At 39.0% G+C, this 20,000-nt stretch overlaps 2 protein-coding genes across 14 annotated transcripts in view; both read left to right on the forward strand.

Annotated features, from left to right (window-relative positions):
* The window catches only part of LOC124384150 (C-C chemokine receptor type 1-like), a 13,339-nt gene extending 4,062 nt beyond the window's left edge, over window positions 1-9,277 (forward strand). The window contains exons 1-4 of one of the 12 annotated variants that reach the window (XR_006925354.1): window positions 1-867; window positions 1,183-1,206; window positions 2,633-5,991; window positions 8,379-9,277. The exon at window positions 1-867 is cut by the window's left edge and continues 898 nt beyond it. Coding sequence is in view for 11 of the 12 variants with exons in the window: in XM_046846749.1 (XP_046702705.1) it covers window positions 833-867; window positions 1,183-1,206; window positions 2,633-3,707 (1,134 nt within the window). In the remaining variant the exon portion in view is untranslated. Of the gene's footprint in view, window positions 868-1,182; window positions 1,207-2,632; window positions 6,832-8,378 lie in introns of those variants that run through there. The other 11 variants (XM_046846749.1, XM_046846746.1, XM_046846748.1 and 8 more) reach the window with 11 other exon arrangements.
* A 4,260-nt stretch (window positions 9,278-13,537) lies between these two features.
* On the forward strand, window positions 13,538-18,360 carry LOC124384152 (C-C chemokine receptor type 4-like). Of its 2 annotated transcripts, XM_046846767.1 has the most exons (4): window positions 13,538-13,947; window positions 14,823-15,312; window positions 15,552-15,619; window positions 16,931-18,360. In XM_046846767.1, the coding sequence occupies exons 3-4, from the start codon at window positions 15,579-15,581 to the stop codon at window positions 17,982-17,984; spliced, it is 1,095 nt and encodes a 364-aa protein (XP_046702723.1). In that variant the 5' UTR covers window positions 13,538-13,947; window positions 14,823-15,312; window positions 15,552-15,578; the 3' UTR covers window positions 17,985-18,360. The 2 variants fall into 2 exon arrangements, with proteins under 2 accessions (XP_046702723.1, XP_046702724.1); XM_046846768.1 differs by having other exon boundaries at window positions 13,538-15,312.
* The last annotated feature ends 1,640 nt before the right edge of the window (window positions 18,361-20,000 follow it).

The following is a 20,000-nucleotide window of genomic DNA, read 5'->3' on the forward strand; positions in this document are numbered from 1 at the left end:
GCAAATTTACTAAAGAGAACGGAGAGCAGTTAAGTTTTAATAGAAACGCCGTATTAAGGTGATGTATTTTTTAGCAGGGGTGTCATGAATATATACATAAATTACATATTAATCAGTTCTGTTAATAGTTGCAATAATAATGATAATAATAATGAGGAAGAATTACACACATTGTCTTTGTGCAGCATTTGTTGTGCATGTCCATGATAAACGCACAATTTTGGCGCAGCGTCAATAAAAATCACAAATTTAAAAAATCGACTGCGCCTTCGTTACGCTGAACGACTTATTTTTGTAATTCACTTCTAAAATGCTGGAAAATTCAGTCTATCTGAACTGAAAGAAAGTTTTTTTTGTTATAACCACAAGCCTTTCCAGAGTATCAGTGTTCTCTGCACCGTTACCACAAACGCAATTGAGCATGAGAGCATTAGATTTTAACTGGGCAATGAACCTGATGAGCGTCATCAACTTAAGTCGTCAGAAATACAGAAGTGTGAAAACCAGAAACCTCAGACTCGATATGTCATTTGTGTTTTGAGTCGGAGCCCTAAAGGACAAGTCTTTTATTGCCTTCTGTAAGTACATCGTCATGATGTCCAAAAGAACTGCAAATTAAATAAATAGTAGTAGATGCAGTCAATGTTGCTTGATGTGACTTAGTTTTACTTGTTAAATGCATGAATCTGCAGTCTGCACTTTTTTTTTGGTAAATTTTCTTATTGTATTTTTTTTTTAGTTGACATTTAACATTAGATGTTTTACTCATTCAGCCTGGTTTAGGTTTCTATTTCTCCACAGCAGAGCTGTTTAAAGCTGACGGGCCGCAACGATGAACAGCACCGTTTGGGAAACCACCGAGACCAGGTAAAGATACGTTTCATTCCAAATAGCAAAAAAGGCACTTTTGTATTTATTCCAGAGCACAGGGTTTATGTTGAAAAACTGAAATTGGGTTGCGTTACATTGTTTAAATAAGACACTGTATAAGGTCAGGGACTCGGAGGTGAATAGTGAACAAAGGTGAAGTTGATACCAAGATAAAACTTCCTCCTGAAACTGGATCATTAGACCTGCTTTCAAGTAAATAGAAAATACAGTTTTCCTTCTGAATGGATTATAAGATGAGAAATAACATCGATATTTATATCAGTTGCTTTTTTTTTTTTTTTTTTTTTGCAGCAATGAAGTCATGAATATAAACAGGTCAGTACAAACACACTATATATATATATATATATATATATATATACACACACACACAAACACACACACACACACATACTGTATATATAAATTTGGTTAAACACACAGAAATACATTACTCATATGTATTAAATTGAGTCTGTAGGATTTCTATACACTATTTATAGTAAAGTTGTGGGTATTTGGCCTTTAATAACCACACTTTCATTACGCACTGCAAATTGTACAAAACTTTCCACTTATCATCCTACATGTGAGGCAGTGCATCTGCTATATTTATCCCGTAATAAGATCACAGGTCCGTCTGCGCCATTTGCATCCACAAGTTACAGCAAACATGATCTTTTAATGAAGTGTGTATTCCGGCTAAAGCGAGGATTTTTACTCTGGTTATGACTTTTGTGTTTGTTATGCTGTTGTGACTTTTCCACCATCTGCAAATAAATAAGGTGTAGATTCTTCCTGTGTTTATCTGTTTTATAAATTCAACAGTCTTCAAGCTAAAAGATGGAAATTGCTGAAAGGGTTAGAAAGAAAAAAAGAAATACGCTTTAGGCAAAAATATTAAGACACGACTTTCCTCCCACACGTGGGTGTTTCTCCAAACACGCACAAAATACTGAGGCACATGAGGTTTTGGCTTCACTTGAACTACAGTAGGAGACCCAAACCTGTTCCAGCATGATGATGCCCCTGTGCACAAAGCCAGCTCCATGAAGATCTGCTTTCCATGGGTTGAAAGATGTGAAAGATCTCCTGCTATAGAGCTCCAAACCCGATTGAACACCTTTGGGATGAATGTGAACGCTGACTGCACCCCAGGAACCTCCTCACCTCCTCATCAACATCACTACCTGCCTTTATCAACACCCCTGTAGCTGAATGAGCAAAATCTCCACATAATCTAGTGGAACATCTTCCCAGAAGACTGGAGCTCATTATAACAGCACATTGGGCTAAATCTTAAATCCAAACACCATGTCAGCGCTAAACTGCTACGCAATTAGCATATGATCCACCTCTTTCTTTGCACTACCTCATTTTATTACCTTTTCCTTCTTTATGATTTATTTCTGTTTTGCAGAACACCAGCACTATGCAAACAGCAAACCACAAGACTAAATCCAGCTTGTGAAACTGCGATGAGCAGGATGTGGGCAGGTTTAGAACATGTCAAGTGCTGACCTGATAAATAATACACGAATCGCAATCAATTTAGAAAAGAATTCACACAATAAAGGAAAACTATTTCGAGTTCATTTGTTTGTTAATGGATATTAAGGGATTTGATATTGGACTGGAGCTGTTTGAGTGACTTTACATTTTAGCATAAACGTATAGATGATTAAACTCTGAGGTGTGACTTTCTTGCTATTATGTATAAAGTCTTTACTGCATTGTGAAAAAGTCTCTTGTTTTTTTGCAGCAAGACGACACCGGATTACTCTGAGTTCCACAGCTATGGCACGACACTGGATTACTCTGAATACTACAGCTATGGCATTGATGACGATTCAAGCCCCTGTGATTATTATGTAAATACAAAACACATTCTCCCGGTGCTCTACTCCGTGTTCTTCATGGTGGGTTTGCTGGGAAACATGCTGGTGCTGTGGGTGATCCTGAGAGGTTCTCAGATTAAAACAATGACTGACGTGTCTCTCCTGAACCTGGCCATCGCTGATCTTCTGCTAATCTTCTCTCTCCCCTTCCTGGCTCACTATGCCAGAGGAAGCTGGACTTTCGGTAATGGCATGTGCACCCTGGTCCTCGGCGTGTACTACATCGGATTTTACTCTGGAATTTTCTTTATCGTGCTGATGAGCATCGACAGATACTTGGCGATCGTCCATGCCGTGTTCGCCTTGAGGATCCGTACAAGGGCTTATGGGATTTTCGCGAGCATCTTCGTCTGGATTCTCGCTGTTATAGCATCATTTCCTGAGCTCCTGTATCTTAAAGAGGAACACACTTTTGACAAAGTCATTTGCAGCGCGTATCCAAAAGACACAAGACACAATGAAATAAGAAGTGGAGCGTTCTTTAAAATGAATGTTTTGGGGCTGCTGATTCCACTCATCATTGTGGGATTTTGTTACTTGATGGTACTAAGGAGGCTTCAGACACTTCGTAATTCCAAGAAACTGGCCATTCGTCTTGTTATTGCTGTCATGGTGGTGTTCTTCTGCTGCTGGACACCGTACAACATCGCAGCGTTCCTCAAGGCACTGGAACTCAGGTACCCTGATTCTACAGAGTGTGAACTCAGCAAAAACACTCAGCTGCTGCTGCAGATCACTGAAGCCGTGGCGTATTCACACAGCTGCCTCAACCCGTTCCTCTACGTGTTCGTGGGTGAAAAGTTCAGGAGGCATCTCGGCAGGCTCCTGCACCAGACCCCATGCATCCATGTGCAGTGTGTAAAGAACTACATGACCCAGGCCACAGGCTCTGTGTATTCACAGACCACGAGTGTGGAGGAACGCTCAGCTGGTGTCTGAATCGTAGAGGAACATCTCAAATTATTACAATCTCATTTAGATGCATTAGTGAAAAGGTGACTAATGTGTTTATATACATATATCATTGCTTTTAGATTAGTCCTATATTTTAAGCTACTTTTGTTGAGAGCATATTAACCTGTAAGATTCCTTTTTTGCTGAAGTGATTCCCTGTACATTTCTCATACCTTCACTATGTACACTTTATGGCTAAAAGGATGTGGACGCCTGACCATTAGACCCCTTATTAATCTTCAAAATCAAAAGATCAGTTTCACCTGCTGCTGTAACAGTCTATTATTATTATTATTATTTTATTATTATTATTATTTTATTATTAGATCTTAAAATCTGAGAATATTTTCTGGAATCATTCAGGTATGTTGGATAAGAGCAGGATCTGATGTTGGCTGGTGTGCATTTGGCGGTAGATTGGTGGTTAAGGCATTGAACATTGAAACATATGGGTTCAAATCCCAGCCATAACAAACTGCCACTGCTGGGCCCCTGAGTAAGACCCTTAACCCCATAGCTGCTCGGTTGTATGAATGAGATAAAAATGTAAGTTTGTTTGAATAAGTGCGTCTGCCAAATGATGATATTAAAAAAACTCTGAAGGGTTTCCCCAATTAATGTTTACAAACTGTTGGCGAAACCCCCACCAACAAATGGATGGTCGGGTGTCCAAATAATTTTGGCCACAATTTGTATGCATTTTAAACTAATGATGTAGTGTGTACGTTTAAAAGCTTATGGACGTATCACACAAGCTTGTTGGTTCTAGAGTTTTTCTGAGAATAATTGCTGTATGTATATTGTTTTTTTCTATTCTTCTGCTTGAGTGAAAAGAAATTTGTGTTTTAGGTCAAAAGACAAATATGAGACAATGGATGTGAGATTCGTCTTTCACTTCCTGAGATTTACACCAAGAGTCGTTAAGAGCTCAGAACACCTACGGTTGCAAACTTCATGAGTAAAAGTATTGGAACAGATAAAAGTCTATAATATGTATATTTGCACATCTGGACAGACAGACAGACACTGTCTCGTGATGCAAAAGCTTTCAGTTGGTTGTTTGTCTCTGATTCAGGAGATATGTGGTCTTCATGCGGTTAATATCTGATAATTAATTTTGATAAAATCTGATGAGTCTGTATTGTATATTCTCCCTGACGAGGTACTTTATCGAGTCGGCAGCGTGTTTTTGTATCATTGCCTTTTCAACACGTGATAGAAAAAGTTCCTTCAGTGAGATTCGATACGTTTCTGAATGAACCTGCAGACAGAATTTCACCCAATTTCTCTTTCTTGGTTTGAATTTCTTTGAATTCGAATTCCAGTCTGGGCTTTTGAGACTCTTGAGGTTTGTGGTATGGCCTATATATTTCGTTTCTCACAGTAATTGAACATGTTGTATTGTATTGTGGCACTTAAACGCCTTCCCTGTGGTTGTTATTGGTGATATCACTATTTGTTTTTTGAAGCTCTCACAACTGCTGCTGTTTTATTAGCCGTCATGTTCAGCATCTGCTTGTTAGTACACCAGTATTGGCTACACCAAAGCGTGATTGCCCTCTTCTTGCCTTTCTCACATAGACAGCTCTCTGGTTTTTATGTTGGTTTATACTTTCCAGGACTCATACAAAGTCTAAACATCCAAAACTATGAAGAACAGAATGCCTCTATGGAGCAGGACGCACCCGAGCAGCACAGGTCCATCGTACAGTACTGTCACGAGCTTTCAGCAGGTGTGTAGAAATGCTGTACGTAAGAAAACGATTTCAGAAATATAAAACATGCGATGAGGACTGTAGACACAGTGGTCAGCCAAGGAAACAAGGAAAGAGAGATTATGCTGACTTCCCTTCAACATCAGAAGAGCAGTGACATTAACAAAGACCTGAAGGAAACCAGTGGGTCTCAGGTACACCAATCTACTGTCTGAAGAAGTCTGGGCAGAGGTGATCTTTACAAAAGAATTGTGGCCATAGAGCCAAAACCCCAACATGGAAACAAGGCCAAGAGTCTCAACGCTGCAGGTTTGGAGCTGCTTTTCTGCAGATGGAAATGTGGTCAGGATTAATGGTGTCCTCAAAGCTGAGGCAGATTCTTTATCATGCAGGACCATCAGGGAGGTTTGTCCCTGAATTTATTCTGCAGCAGCACAACGAGCCCAAACACACAGCCGACATCATTAAGAACGTTCCTGGAAGTGATGGTCTGCTTGGGATTACACGAAGAGACAGAAAGATTGGAGGAAGCCTACATACACAGAAGATCTGAGGTTAGTTCTCTCAGATGTTTGGGACGATTTACCTGCCGAGTTCCTTTAAAAAGGACAGAGAAGAACTGATGTTGTTTTACAGGCAAAACCTTCTGCAGTATTGATTTGATTAGGATTTCTCTTCTGTCTCTCTTTTGTTCATTGATGAAAAGAAACTATGAACACTTGTATTTTTGAAAGTGTTTTTTTTCCACATTTTCCTGAAACTGCACAGTATTTTATGTCCCCATTCTTTTGATCACATTGTGTAAAAATCTAAAATGAAATTCTCCTTGTTCAGTGTCTTTACTTTTTCCAGATGTTCATGTCTCATTGACTCTATCATCATCTGCTAAATTCAGGCAATCATTTTATATTCTACTTATTTTTCTTATAAATTTTACTTAGATTTATTTTATATTTTACATATATTTTTTATACTCATATATGGACCAATGATCTCTAGTTTGAATATGCAAATTAGTGTATTAAAAATGCAAACAAGTTTGTTTTGTAATAAAACTTTCATTTTCATTTACTTGGTGAAAATATAAAACATGTTCAGAATATTTAGTATAATATTATTTACCATGTTCATGCGCTTATTCCATATTATATGATTATTGTTCTTGTTTTTATGAATCCTCTTGTTTAAGGCACGTTGTGTAAATGACTTCAGATGCCTTTGTTCCAGTGTAGTTTCATGTGCAATGTTTCACAATGAACCGCTTTTATTAATTAAGAAAATTAAAGAAATACTTTTTGACCTTCAGCTCTGTTTACTGAATGAACAGCACCCAAAACAGGAATGATTTTATTTCCGTGTAAACAGATTGAGACCAGAAATAAAAAAAAAAATGGATTATACACGTTTTGCTTTGATCTGTAATTTCTGGCTCCTTCCACAAAAGTTCTTACAGCAAGTGATGGTGTTTTTATGCTATAATTCGATTACACTGAAGCATCAAACAAGCCTGAATAAATAATGTGTTGATAGAAATCAGTGATTTGTGACCTGAGAACCAGAGCTGCTCTTATAGAACAAAATAGAGACAAAAATATTGGGACACCAGACTTTTTGGGAAAGATTTACATTAAAACCTTATGATCAGGTGTCCATAAACTTTTGTCCTTATAGTGTAGAATTCAAAACTACTGTTGTATATTTTATCATACGTATTTAATGAGTATATTTACATGTTTTACTGCATAATAAATATGGGAATATATACAGCCAGGTCCATAAATATTTGGACAACCATATAGTTAGTTATTATTTTTCTTGAGCACCACATTTTATTGAAGCTGAATTTAGTTTTGAGGGCATCTACATGTTAATCAGCTGATTTTTATGACCTAACCCTTAACCCATAGATAAATAAACACCAAAACAACCAAACTAAACCCACAGCTACAACCTTCTACTCTAAATTCTACCTTCTCTAAAATATTAAGATTTACTCGAAGTTCACTTTATTTAATTCTGCTGAAAATCAACTACTATTTACTTACACACTTACAACCATGTTATGCCCAAAACAAGACTTTATAACACATTATTTATAAATTCTGTGCTCAGGAAATATAAATAACAGCGTTTACACTGGAAAATGTTTCTTCAACCGATATACAAGCAGATCAAATTACAGCTGTGGTTGGAGGCTTTTCTACCTACTTTTACTTTTACTGCTTCCTTTAGAACATCTCGAACTGATACAGCGCCACCTAGGAACAGAGATTAGGGGATTAGGAAACCTCATGACACTCGGGAATAAAAACCCTGTCACAATGTTTGTCAGGTACAAGAACCACCTCCAGAAGGTTCTGCATCAGTGTGAAAGTCTACAATCAGGAGAAACTTTAATTCTGTCTTTTCCTGGACCCCATGCAGCTTAAAATAAGCTTACTAATTACAAAGCATGTCTGGGAGGTCTTTCTGTTTCCTCAAGCACTGCTGTGATATTTTGGTGTGATGATTGTTGTGATATTGGCTTCATTCGTTCATTTGTGGATCATATTTATCATATGAATATTTGTACAGTTTGTGGCGAGCTGTGCCCTGGTCAGGCAGGATCTCCTGAAGGATTCCAACTCAGAAGATTACACAGAAGAATGTCTCTAACACTAAGATATTGTGGTATTTTATTGTTACCATGACATTAGGAATGGCCAGAGCTACTGCTGAAGTTCTTGCACCATAAGCAGCTCAAAAAAGGCCTGACGTTGCAATTAGTAAATGTCAGTGTAGAGAAGGCAGAGACTCCCTAAAAGCAGCTCTTCCTTAATCCTGGTGTAGTGAGCTCTTATTTTTAGATTGAAATGAGGAAACGGTGTTCTATCTATTTTTATTCTTTATTTTTCTCCACTTTCTATTTTCACTTTCAGTGTTTCATTTCTTTATCCCACAGTGCACACAACAAACTACAGGAATCTTTTACCTCGAGGATTATTGTAATTACTACCTGGAAGTTTTAATACGTGCAGGAATAATCAGCTCTAATCAGTCATGAAACAGCAAAAGGTTCTTTACCAGAGTCTGAAGATACGACCACAGTACCCGAGGAAGAAGGAAAAACTACCTGATGGAAGAGCTGCAGACTGTTTGTTGTTACCTCGAATACTGAAGGCTACAGCAGGGGGCAGTGTTTTCTCTCACAAAGACAGACATCCGGGCACAATTAGTGTCTAGAATTCAGACAGTCTGTGTTCAAGGCGAGATTGAAAGACATGTTGTTTAGTCAAGTGAATTACTGGTGAATTTAATCATACAGAGAAATAAAAAGACATGAGAAAATGTAGAACTACAGGAACTAAGCAGACCAACACACAGGAGTACTTACAACAGTGAGCAGAGTGTGTCCAAATCTAATTATAGACTCAATGTTTTTGCGTAAAGAGTTTTATATACTAGTGAGAGAAACTAACCATATGCTGAGCATCGTGCATGTCTCCCTAGAGTCCTGTATCCATCACAAAAACTGAAGTATGAAGACCAAAAACTTCAGACATCAGCATTTTATTTGATTGGACTCTGAGTTCATGTTAATGTTTACTGCTGTGTTTGGTAACAATGTGCAGGTTACTGCTACAAATAAACTAAAATTTCACTATGACAAATTTATTTATTTATTTAAGAATTATTTATTTAAGATTAATTTATTTAAGATGTAGCATAAACCTTGACCACTGGTTTCATGTAATTGCTGTATGAATGAAAAGAGTATTACGCGGCACCATGCTGATATTATAGGAATCATAGAGCACACTGGTGTTTTATACTGTATAAGATGTGATAATGTTAAATATTGTTCAGGTACAGAATAAGGACCACTGCATAGAAGCACAAGCAGAAACAACAAAATCAGAGCGAGCGAGCGAGCGAGCGACACGTCTAACAGGAATCTGATATACTGGAAATATATTGCTGTTAAAAAACTTCTGCTGAAAAATCTGATGATAAAAACACGATATTGCTTTATCACTCTTTTTAACTCGTAAGTTCTGTTAAGCTGCTTTGAGACAATGTCCGTTGTGAAAAGTGCTGTAGAAATAAACTTGATATGACTTGTCAGCTTATTTCTTGCTTCTGTGCACAGACGGTCGTGTTACGGACGTCAGGAGGTTTGAGATGGATGTGATATCTAAAAGAGAGGCAGTTATATAAACACAAAATCCCACAAGCCTGCTACAGTACAGCTGTTGGACGTGCACTTTGTGGCACAACACTGAGTAGGATGTTATCAGAATAACAAATCTTGTTAGTAAACTATGCATTACATTTCATTCTGTTAATGGTATTTTATCCCATTCTCTACTCCGTGTCCTTCTTGGTGGGTTCGCTGGCCGACCTGCTGGTGCTGTGGGTGATCCTGAGATGTTCTCAGATTAAAACCATGACTGACGTGTCTTTCCTGAATCTGGCCATCGCTGACCTTCTGCTAATCTTCTCTCTCCCCTTCCTGGCTCACTATGCCAGAGATACACTGGTCCTCAGCGTGTTCCACATCTGGCCTTTTCTTTAAACAATAGGATGTGGGCGAGCATCTTTATCTGTATTCTAGTTATTGCATCATCATTTCCTTTTGAGTCAAAATGAAGACTAAAGTAGTTTGCAGCATTTATCCGAAATATGAATCCCACGTAAAAGTGAGAACTGAAGCTAAAATTAAAATGAATGTACTGGTCCTGCTAATTCCACTGGGAGTCTTGGGATTTTACTATTTAATGGTCACCCGGAGACATCGATTACTTTGTAATTCCAAGAAACTGTCCATTTATCTTATTAAAATTCCATGATGGACACTGTACATCATCCCAGCTTTCCTGGAAGTGTGAGAAATCTTGTCTTTAGATTGTGAGCTCAAGTAGAATCCCTCAGTTGATGCTGCAGGTCACTGAACCTGGAGCTGCCTCAAGTCTCCTGAGACCAAATGTCCAAGTGCACTGTATAAACCGTTCCATGACCCAAGCCGGAAGTTTACTCAACACAAGTATGGAGGATCTCTCAGGGGATGTCTGGATAGTAAAGAAACAACTCATAAAATGCCTTTTGGAAGTAACAGTGAAGTTTGAGTGTGTTATATATTCCCGCTTTAAGATCAGTCCAGACTATATTTAGATGCATATACAGAAATAAATGCATAATTGGGGAGGTGGAAGCTCCCCACTACTGGTCCCTTGAGAGAGGCCCTTAACCCTGGATAAGTGCGTCTGCCAACTGCAAAAAAAAGTAAATGTAAATAATTAAACTGTACCTTTGCTATTTCATTGAGGTGAACCTACTATCCCTTGTACCTTTACTTGCACACTACATGACCAAAAGGACGTGGACACCTGACCCTTACACCCTACATTTGTGCTTTTTAAATGTTTAAATCTGAACCCATGAGAATTATTAAGGATTATGGTTTATTATTAGAATTTGAAATGTGTCTATAAATATTTGGTCCCCGTTCAGCTATGAGGACATTACAGATGGATAAAAACTGGGAACCCTGACATGCTGTTTCTGGTGAAATGCAAACTTGAGTCAAGAGACAGCGCAGGTTAAATCTTTCCCATGAACTTTGGAAACTATATGTTTTTTTTTTAACTCACTGAATAAATAGAAAATCTTCTACAGGGTCATTAATCGCTCATTCCTATAAGATCAGACGCTTTCTCAGTAAACTTCTTTTCCATGGAAGTCCTTTGGAATTTTGTGGTTTATGTATGCATTTCTTTGCAAATTCCAATCTGATCTTCTGATACTTAATGGGGTTTGCACCTAAACATATGGCCTTTATTTTGTTTTATACTGTATTGACTTCTGTATTGAAATCTGCTCCCATACACTGTTGAAGTTGTTGATGCATGTCACTGACCTTTGTTTGAGTTTGTGTGGAGGAGTTTGTTCCTCTCCAGGACACTTACTATTTTGTTTATTGGTTAAGGATAATGCTTAATTTTTCTTCTTTTCTGCAATAGAAAAAAGCATTTGTTGTTCTAAAACCTGTATACAGCATTCAGCATTGATGAAACCTTTCTAAATGTACAAGCTGCCCATTCCACAAGCACTAATGCACCCACCATGCCATCAGAGATGCAGATTTTTTTAACTGAACACTGATAAGCCAGATGTTTCCTCTCCTTTTTAGTCCATAGGATGTGGTATCTATGGTTTTCAAAAATAAATTTAAATTTCGATTCGTCTGACAACAGAACTGTCAGAGAGCCACCAATCAATCACCTACACCTGTCCTCCATTTACCCGTCTCATTTATAAGGTCCCTCTTCCCCTTTACTCACCGACTGATCTACAGTTCACGACCATAGATCATAGACCTACCATCCTTATGACTGCCTGAATTTCCCATGCTCCTAGCTACGCTTTTTACGCTTTTTGGGTAAGAACAATATGTAGCGCCAATAGTGCCTTGGCCACCTCATACTCGCTCTTCACCAGCCACTTGGCACATATTATCAGGAGCTTAACCATGAAATCAAAATGGCTACGGCAATATATGACAACGTGATGGGTCTTAGGCGTTCATCCACAGATCCATACGCATCTCCCAGAGGCTGGCTGCCTATCAATCCTGGGAGGCTGAACCGCAAGTTCCATCCCAAAACCAGAACCCATGAAGATAAGGGCCCAATGGCTAACGAGAAATGAGATAGAGCGTCGCCTCGAGACATGCCTGTATTGTGGTGATCCCGGTTACTTTATTCGCCAGCTGGCCCATGAGAGAGGGGCTCGCCGTTCAGACGATCCAGGGGAACCGTTAGGGCGTGTTCGGGTAAAATATTGTGCTCCTGTGGTCACCCTCCAAGTGTGATTGTTCCATCGAGAAGAGATCCTGTTCTTGGTCCTTGAACACTCCATCGCCAGCATAATTCTCGGGCATCCCTGGCTCTCCAGACACTCCCTTATATTCTCCTCGAACCCATTTGACATCCTAGAGTGGAGCCAACAGTGCTGGAACCACTGTCTGCACCACCAGCCCCAACCACGACCAGCCCTTATCTTGAGAGTTGCATCACTTCCTAGGGCGTCACTGTGCATGTGCACTTCTGTTTAAACACTAAGAGTTTCTAAACAGTAATAAAATTAAGACTCCCCACATGGGGAATAAAATCCTCTCATATATCATTAGAATCCTGCACTTATTGGCTACATTTTCCATCCTTTTATGTTTAGGCTGGAAATAAAATGATTGAAATGATACCCGCGATTCTGCCTCTTTTACTGTCTTATTTTTATTTTTTGTGAGTGGTCTCATTTGTTTTGTGACACTATATTGTGTAACACTAAATGGATGGTTGGGGAGATGGCATTGTCCGTGGAGCGTTTTGGACGGTATGCAAACTGCACGGGGTCCAGGGAGGGTGGAAGGTGGGTCTTAATGTGCTTCATGACGAGCCTGTCGAAGCACTTCATCACGATGGGTGTGAGCGACAGAGTGATAGTCATTGAGGCAGGAGACTGTGGACTTTTTTCAGCATGGGAATGATGGTCGTTGTCTTGAGGCAAGTAGGAACAACGTTGCTGCTCAGGGAGATGTTGAAGATGTCAGTGAAGACATCTGCTAGCCGTTCTGCACATTCCCTGAGCACTCTGCATAGAGTTTTCCTCACTTCAGCCATACGTTAGGGTTAGGGTTAGGGTAGACTATAACTGTTTACACACACACACACACACATTTATTTATATAAGTTAAAATTTTTAATTACATCCTGCTGTCTATTATTTGATGCTCTGCGAGATCCTTTTTTTTTCTAGAAAACTAGAAGGCCAAATGTAAACGTAAAGTTTTCTTGGCTTTGATTGGTCTCGTTGAGGTTGAAGATGAAACAAGTCACACTGACAGAAATGTTGAATGTTGAGGTGCTGCTACATGACCAGCTCACTGAAAATGTTAAAGTAATTGGTGCACTGAGCCCAACCTGACTTTGTTAGATGTGCAAAGATGAGAAAAATTTGGAGGGCGTCCCTGAGAGGGTCTGGGGATAGAGCTATATTATTAAACATACTTGTGGTTTTCTTTATGGGATACAAGAGGGTTTTTGTAACTTGACAATTACTTTTCTAAGTGGAATGTAAGAGTATAAAAGAGGAGTATAAAGATTTGTAAAGTAACAAGATGACCAGTTTAATTATTTAACACAAAAAATAGTCGTTTGAGAAAGTTTAGTTGAGAGTTTTTTTTTTAGTCATGGGGTTTGAGCCTACAGTCCTGCTAGTGGTTTCCACACTTACAACTGCACTTCCTGGGTTATAAAGACAGAGATATTATCCTCCGTGGTGGCTTTATGCCTGCTTGTGCTAAAGATATTTAGCACCAGCAAATTGTTGAAAAGATCGTCCTGGTTGGTGTTCCACGTGTTTTTGGAATAAATGCAGGAGCTTTTTAGTTATGAGCTGTTTCTTTGGTCAATATACCTCAACCTTATTTGATCTACCCACGGTCTCCCACTGTATCTCTCTTCTGTGGTTATGTGAGTAATAAGTTATATCAAGCAATGGTCTTATGATGGTGTAAGTAAATTTGTCGCAGTAACCTGTTCTGAACACTTTTCTGGTAGTTCTGTACTCTTTGAGCATCTTGAATCTGGTCTAATAGCACCATTTTGTGCTGATGGAACCACACAAGCCACTTTGAGAACCTTGCTAAACAGAACTGCATTTTTGTCAAGGCAAGTCTTTGGAGCTTAATGGTGGCATCTGGAACTCTGTTTTCTTCATTAAGATAAAGATGCATCAGTTTTGCAGTTAGTGTGCAGGAGTTGGATGTAGCCTGTGGTCCAGTCTGCATATACTGTAGAAGAGTAAGACAGATGGGAGAGCTGGTCGGCTCTAGTTTGCTTTTAGCCCAGAACAGACTTCCTGCTTGCGGCAATTTTGTTTCCTTGCACACCGTTTAAATTATTACTCTTCCCTGCTAGCATCATCATCAAGAACTGAAGGCCTGTTCCTCAAAACAAGCTTCTTCAGCTTCTTGAGCACAAACCTATTGAGCTATGATCTTGTTTGTCAAGACGCGTTTTCAAAGCTCAAATTTTTCTGTCTCACAATGACACAGAAATTTACCCAGCCTGTTAGTTCCTCTATTTATTTAATGACATTCAGCTACTTATGGTGGATTCCTCTTATCGACCCAGGAAGAGAGGGGACATAAGGGGTCACACTGTAAAAACTGTAAAACACTCATTTTATTACCATATTTGATCTTGCCTTGTATGCGCCTCCACATATGCTTTGATATTGTGAACTGCTTTGTGTGCAGCTATTCTGTTTTTCTCTTTACACTTCAGCTTCAAGTCTCTGCAGTTCCTTGAGCTTTCGAGTTATGACCTTTTTTTTTTTTTTACAGAATACGCTGAAGTGTCCTTTCTATGCAGTGCCAAGGCTCATGCACACAGCAGCTCTACACATAATACAGCCTTCTCAGAATCATTCTGCATGGCTGAGCTTTTGAGAGTCTCTTCCTGAGACCGTTATCAGGATGCCCACAGACTATTTGATCTCTCATGAGAAAATTACTAATTACTACATTTGACACATCTGATGGTTTCGTCTCGTTAGAGTGAACTACTTTGCTTTTAACATGTTCCTGGTTTACTCTCCCGTTAGTGACCTCGGTACAGCATGTGGAAATGAAATTACAGACTCTGTGCTTCTGCATAAAACAGCATTAGGTGTTGGCAAGTCAAACTAACCACATCTCAAGCATGATGCATGTCTCTATATAGCTCTGCAGTCGTGACAAAAAAGTGAAGTGTGAAAAACAGAAACTACAGACATCAGCATTTCATTTCGGTTTTGACTTAGAACCCTGAAGGACAAGTCTGTTTCTGAATTCTGTAAGTATGCAGCATTGTGGCCGTGGTGTCGCAATCAACTCTACCTGTATTTTAAATCCTGCATTTTCTGCACTGTAATAATAATTGCTGTTAAATTGTTAAATGTGTTTCTCATTTGCTGTCTTACTGTAAGAGCTAAAACGCATTTACTGTCAGTTCTAACTGTTTAGTATCAGAGGTATTTTACCAAGATTTAGATAATCATCCTCTTCCTCCTTTCTCTGTATTGTTCACCTCAGGAAGAACTGTTTAGTGTCTGATTCTGAATGGCAGTGATGTTGAACAGCAGCAGTACTACAACATTCAGGTGAGAATATTTTACTAAATAGTTTTTCCACACATTAAAAGCATCTTTGTGAATATTTCCACCATAATGGCTTTTACCATATGATCTGAATTTCTAGTTGTATCATTTGTATAATGTCATGATGCAGGTCATAAAGTATATTATCGTGTAGGAGGTCTATAGTATGAATCAGGATGATTTATTATTAAGGAGATCTACACCCCAGCAATGCAGAAACTGTTGTAAAGATGGCAATAGTGTTTATAACACTGTTATGCAGCACTATGTCTACCTTCTACTGCGTTCTCAAACCAACAACTTGCAAGATAATGGTTATAAAATTGCACTAAGACCACGCAGTATTGCGTTATAATGCTTTGTGCACACCCAACCTAGTGTACACACTTCCTGTGTTTTATCTACATCAAGAATTTGCTTGATCTTTACTAAAGTGATGGAATTAGCTGAAAGGGAAGTGGTTGAAAGATTAGCTGTGCTGCTGTGTGAGATGGTCCTCCACTGTATCATCACTATGACAATCTATTTGCTTTGAATAATGACTACAGGAACACGTTTGAGATTTGAGCTTAAGTGTAAATATAACTATCTGCTGGTGAGCTCTGGATATGAATTGTTATTTAATAATATATTTTTTCATTAAACCCATTCGCTGATATAAAAAAGTAAAAAGCGTATCAATATTCACGTGTGGTGAAGGTTGTTGCACTCAGAGTCATGTTGCATCGCTGCTTCTTCTCTTGGGCTTGAAGATTACCTGTGTGTGGTTCACACTAATGAAGCTGTAAGATGTTCTGATTAGAAACAGCAGAAAGAGAAAGAGAGAGAGAGATTTTCAGCAGGGTAAAGACCACTGCACTAAAACCAGACCACTTTACTTTAACAGCAGACGGAGGGAAAAACCTCACATTTAACAACATGGAGTCTGGTGTGTATTTCTGCAGAAACAATCCATGGTGTAATGATCACAATAATCACTACAAATTTATTACTATAATAATAATAATAATAATAATAATAATAATAATAATAATAATAATAATAATAATAATAATATAAACCTTCTGCTCTCATTCTTCATCTGTTTATTTGTTGCTTCTGTGCACTTCATGTAGCCACAAAACACTAAATGAAGGTTGTGAAACTACAATGTGTGCATGCAGATATACTCTAATATTATCCCACTGTAATTCCTCATTTTGGGTTGTGAAATGATTAAAACAGTACGACTTTATTTACTGTTTTTAGATCAGAACTCGATATGTTCCACACTGAACCTTTCTCATGGAGTAATTCTGTCTTTTCTGTTTTCAGCACTGAATTTATTTCTACAACTGAATTTGATTATGGTGGTTTACCTCCTGAACCGTGTGAATACGGCCCCCATTCAAGCCACATTCTCCCGGTGCTCTACTCCGTGTTCTTCGTGGTGGGTTTGCTGGGAAACCTGCTGGTGCTGTGGGTGATCCTGAGAGGTTCTCATATTAAAACCCTGACTGACGTGTCTCTCCTGAACCTGATCATTTCTGACCTTCTGCTAATCTCCACTCTCCCCTTTTTGGCTCATTATGCCAGAGATCACTGGGTTTTTGGTAGGTTCATGTGCACCCTGGTCCTCAGCGTGTACCACATTGGGTTTTACGCCGGCATTTTCTTTATTGTGCTGATGAGCATTGACAGATACTTGGCGATCGTCCATGCCGTGTTCTCTTTGAGAATCCGTACAAAGACTTATGGGATTTTAGCGAGCATCTTCATCTGGATTCTCGCTGTTGCGTCTTCATTTCCTGAACTTCTGTATCTTGGAGTCATAAACAATGGAACTGAAACACTTTGCAGCGCGTATCCAGAAAATAATCACCATGATATAAAAAGTGGGTCAATATTTAAAATGAATGTTTTGGGGCTGCTAATTCCACTGAGCATCTTAGGATTTTGTTACTTCATGATCCTCCGGAGGCTTCAGACCCTTCGTACTTCTACAAAACTGGCTATTCGTCTTGTTATTGTGGTCATGGTGGTGTTCTTCTGCTGCTGGATACCGTACAACATCGCAGCGTTCCTCAAGGCACTGGAACTGAAGCACATCCTGACTCCAGGGTGTGAACTCAGCAAAACCATCCAGCTGCTGCTGCAGATCACTGAAGCCGTGGCGTATTCACACAGCTGCCTCAATCCGTTCCTCTACGTGTTTGTGGGTGAAAAGTTCAGGAAACATCTCGCCAGACTTCTGCTTCAGACACCATGCAGCCAAGTGCAGTGTATGAAGATCTACATGACCAGAGCTGCAGCTTCAGTGTATTCACAGACCACAAGTGTGGATGAAAGACATACGGATGGAACCCAGCATATAGAAACAGCTACATAAGATAGAAGTAAGAAAAACAAGCTTGTATTTACATGTGTAATTTACACCATATGGACAAAATATTGGGACACCAGACTTTTCCAGCCATATGCAGTTCTTCCCCAAACTGTTACCACAAATTTAGAAGCAAACAATTTTATCGGACGTCTGTGGATGTGATGGCATTAGATTTTCCTCAAAACCAGCTCCATATATTCCATATATTCGACATTTTAAAACTTAATTTTATTCATATATGCATTGTTTCTTTATTTCTATTTTCTTGTAAGATTTGCAATTATTCAGACTATTTTTTATTTACAGTGAATGTTTTTCACCTTCATGTTGTATTAAAGTGACCTTTTGTATGTTGAACATAAATAAAGTTTTGATTTATTTGAAGTTTCCAGACATTCATTTATCTTCTTTCAATATTATGTTCTTTTTAAAGAAATGTGATGAAGCGTTTCAGGATCTGGACAACCTCCATAATAAGTTCAGTATAAGACACATGAATGCAGTATAAAGATATGAATCTCTGAGCTGCTGGTGGTTTTGTGTAATTAGAAAGTCAGACCAAATGAAACTGTAGAATAAAATGGTTTAGATGTTTGATGTGAATTAGTCATACAGGTTCAAACTGACCTGCACACACCAAAGATCTTACCTGATATGATGTAGATGCAACCTCTTCCTGTAGCTGATTTCACCTACTCAAGGTTCCTGTGATCAGAGAGAATTAGGAATGAGAGTTTTTTCCTCTTCACACTCAACATTCCATCATCATTCTGATGTTCTTCTGGAATGAACTTCCCTGTAGAGAAAGCACATGGATGCACATTAGAGGTTTTCCAAAACTCCATAAAAATGGTTATTCAACTCCATAACTAAAAAATGCAGTGAAGGATCATAATGAATGCAGATGCATGACTTGTAACTTCCTGTAGCTTCAGCATCAGATTAAAACATTGATGCTCGTCTACAAATGGACCAGCAGCCCCTCCCTCACAGCACTTATTATATAAATGATATAAGACACTCTGGATAAAGGGGCATCTGTCAGATGATCAAAATGGATGGAAGACTTGAGTGGGTTTATCAGTTCACTCAAAGGTCTTTAGTTCTTTGTTAGTTTTACACACCCACACACCCACAATGTCTCTCTCTCTCTCTCTCTCTCTCTCTCTATCTGTAAATAAAAGAAAACTCATTGTCTCACCAACTCTTTCTAAGAAAAAAGCAAAATGTGTCAAATCAGCAGAACATGCAACTGAAACTGAAATTCTGAAAGCATGCAGCATGCAGAAGGTTCTGATTATGAAAACAGACTTCAGCTGCTGTTCAGGTTTTATTATAAACAGGACTGTGGACTTTTCTAGGCTTTAAAGTCTATAATGAATGAGCTTGTGGATTGAGTAATGGGGTAAAGGGGTAACATGGTGGAGGAGGGGGGGTAGAGGGTATAATTAATAAAACTGTATATATGTCACTATGCTAAAGTGATGCATTGAAGGAGTCCAAGTGACCACACAAATCAACATCATAGTGTTCCACAATCAGAAGCCTTCAGATGAACCGGAAGTTTTACCTTCTGCTAAAAGTGCTGCCAGAGATAATCTTGAGAAGAGAATCTGCAAAGCCAAGCATGTACACAAACAGTGGATTGAGGGGCACTTCAACTCTATTGACCCCCAACTTGTGTGTTGGTGTAGAGGAGTGTGTGTGTGTGTGTGTGTGTGTGTGTGTGTGAGTAAGTGTAGAGGAGTTTTTCTGTGTGTGTGTGTGTGTGTGTGTGTGTGTGTGTGTGTGTGTGTGTGTGTGTGTGTGTAGAGTGTGTGTGTGTGAGTGTAGATGAGTGTGTGGGTTTGTTTGTGTGTAGGAGTGTGGATGAGTGTGTGTGTGTGTGTGTGTGTGTGTGTGTGTGTGTGTGTGTGAGTGTAGAGGTGTGTGTGTGTGTGTGTGTGTGTGTGTGTGTGTGTGTGTGTGTGTGAGTGTAGAGGTGTGTGTGTGTGGTGTGTGTGTGTGTTGTGTGTGTGT

Source organism: Silurus meridionalis, chromosome 4 (genome assembly GCF_014805685.1).
Source record: "Silurus meridionalis isolate SWU-2019-XX chromosome 4, ASM1480568v1, whole genome shotgun sequence".
Classification (NCBI taxonomy): domain Eukaryota; kingdom Metazoa; phylum Chordata; class Actinopteri; order Siluriformes; family Siluridae; genus Silurus; species Silurus meridionalis.

Bases quoted from the DNA above. Each gene is read 5' to 3' on its own strand.
- LOC124384152 (XM_046846768.1), top strand. From the start codon at position 15,579: ATGGCAGTGATGTTGAACAGCAGCAGTACTACAACATTCAG. The intron at 15,620-16,930 runs GTGAGAATATTT...TTCTGTTTTCAG, and splicing joins AGCAGTACTACAACATTCAG to CACTGAATTTATTTCTACAA.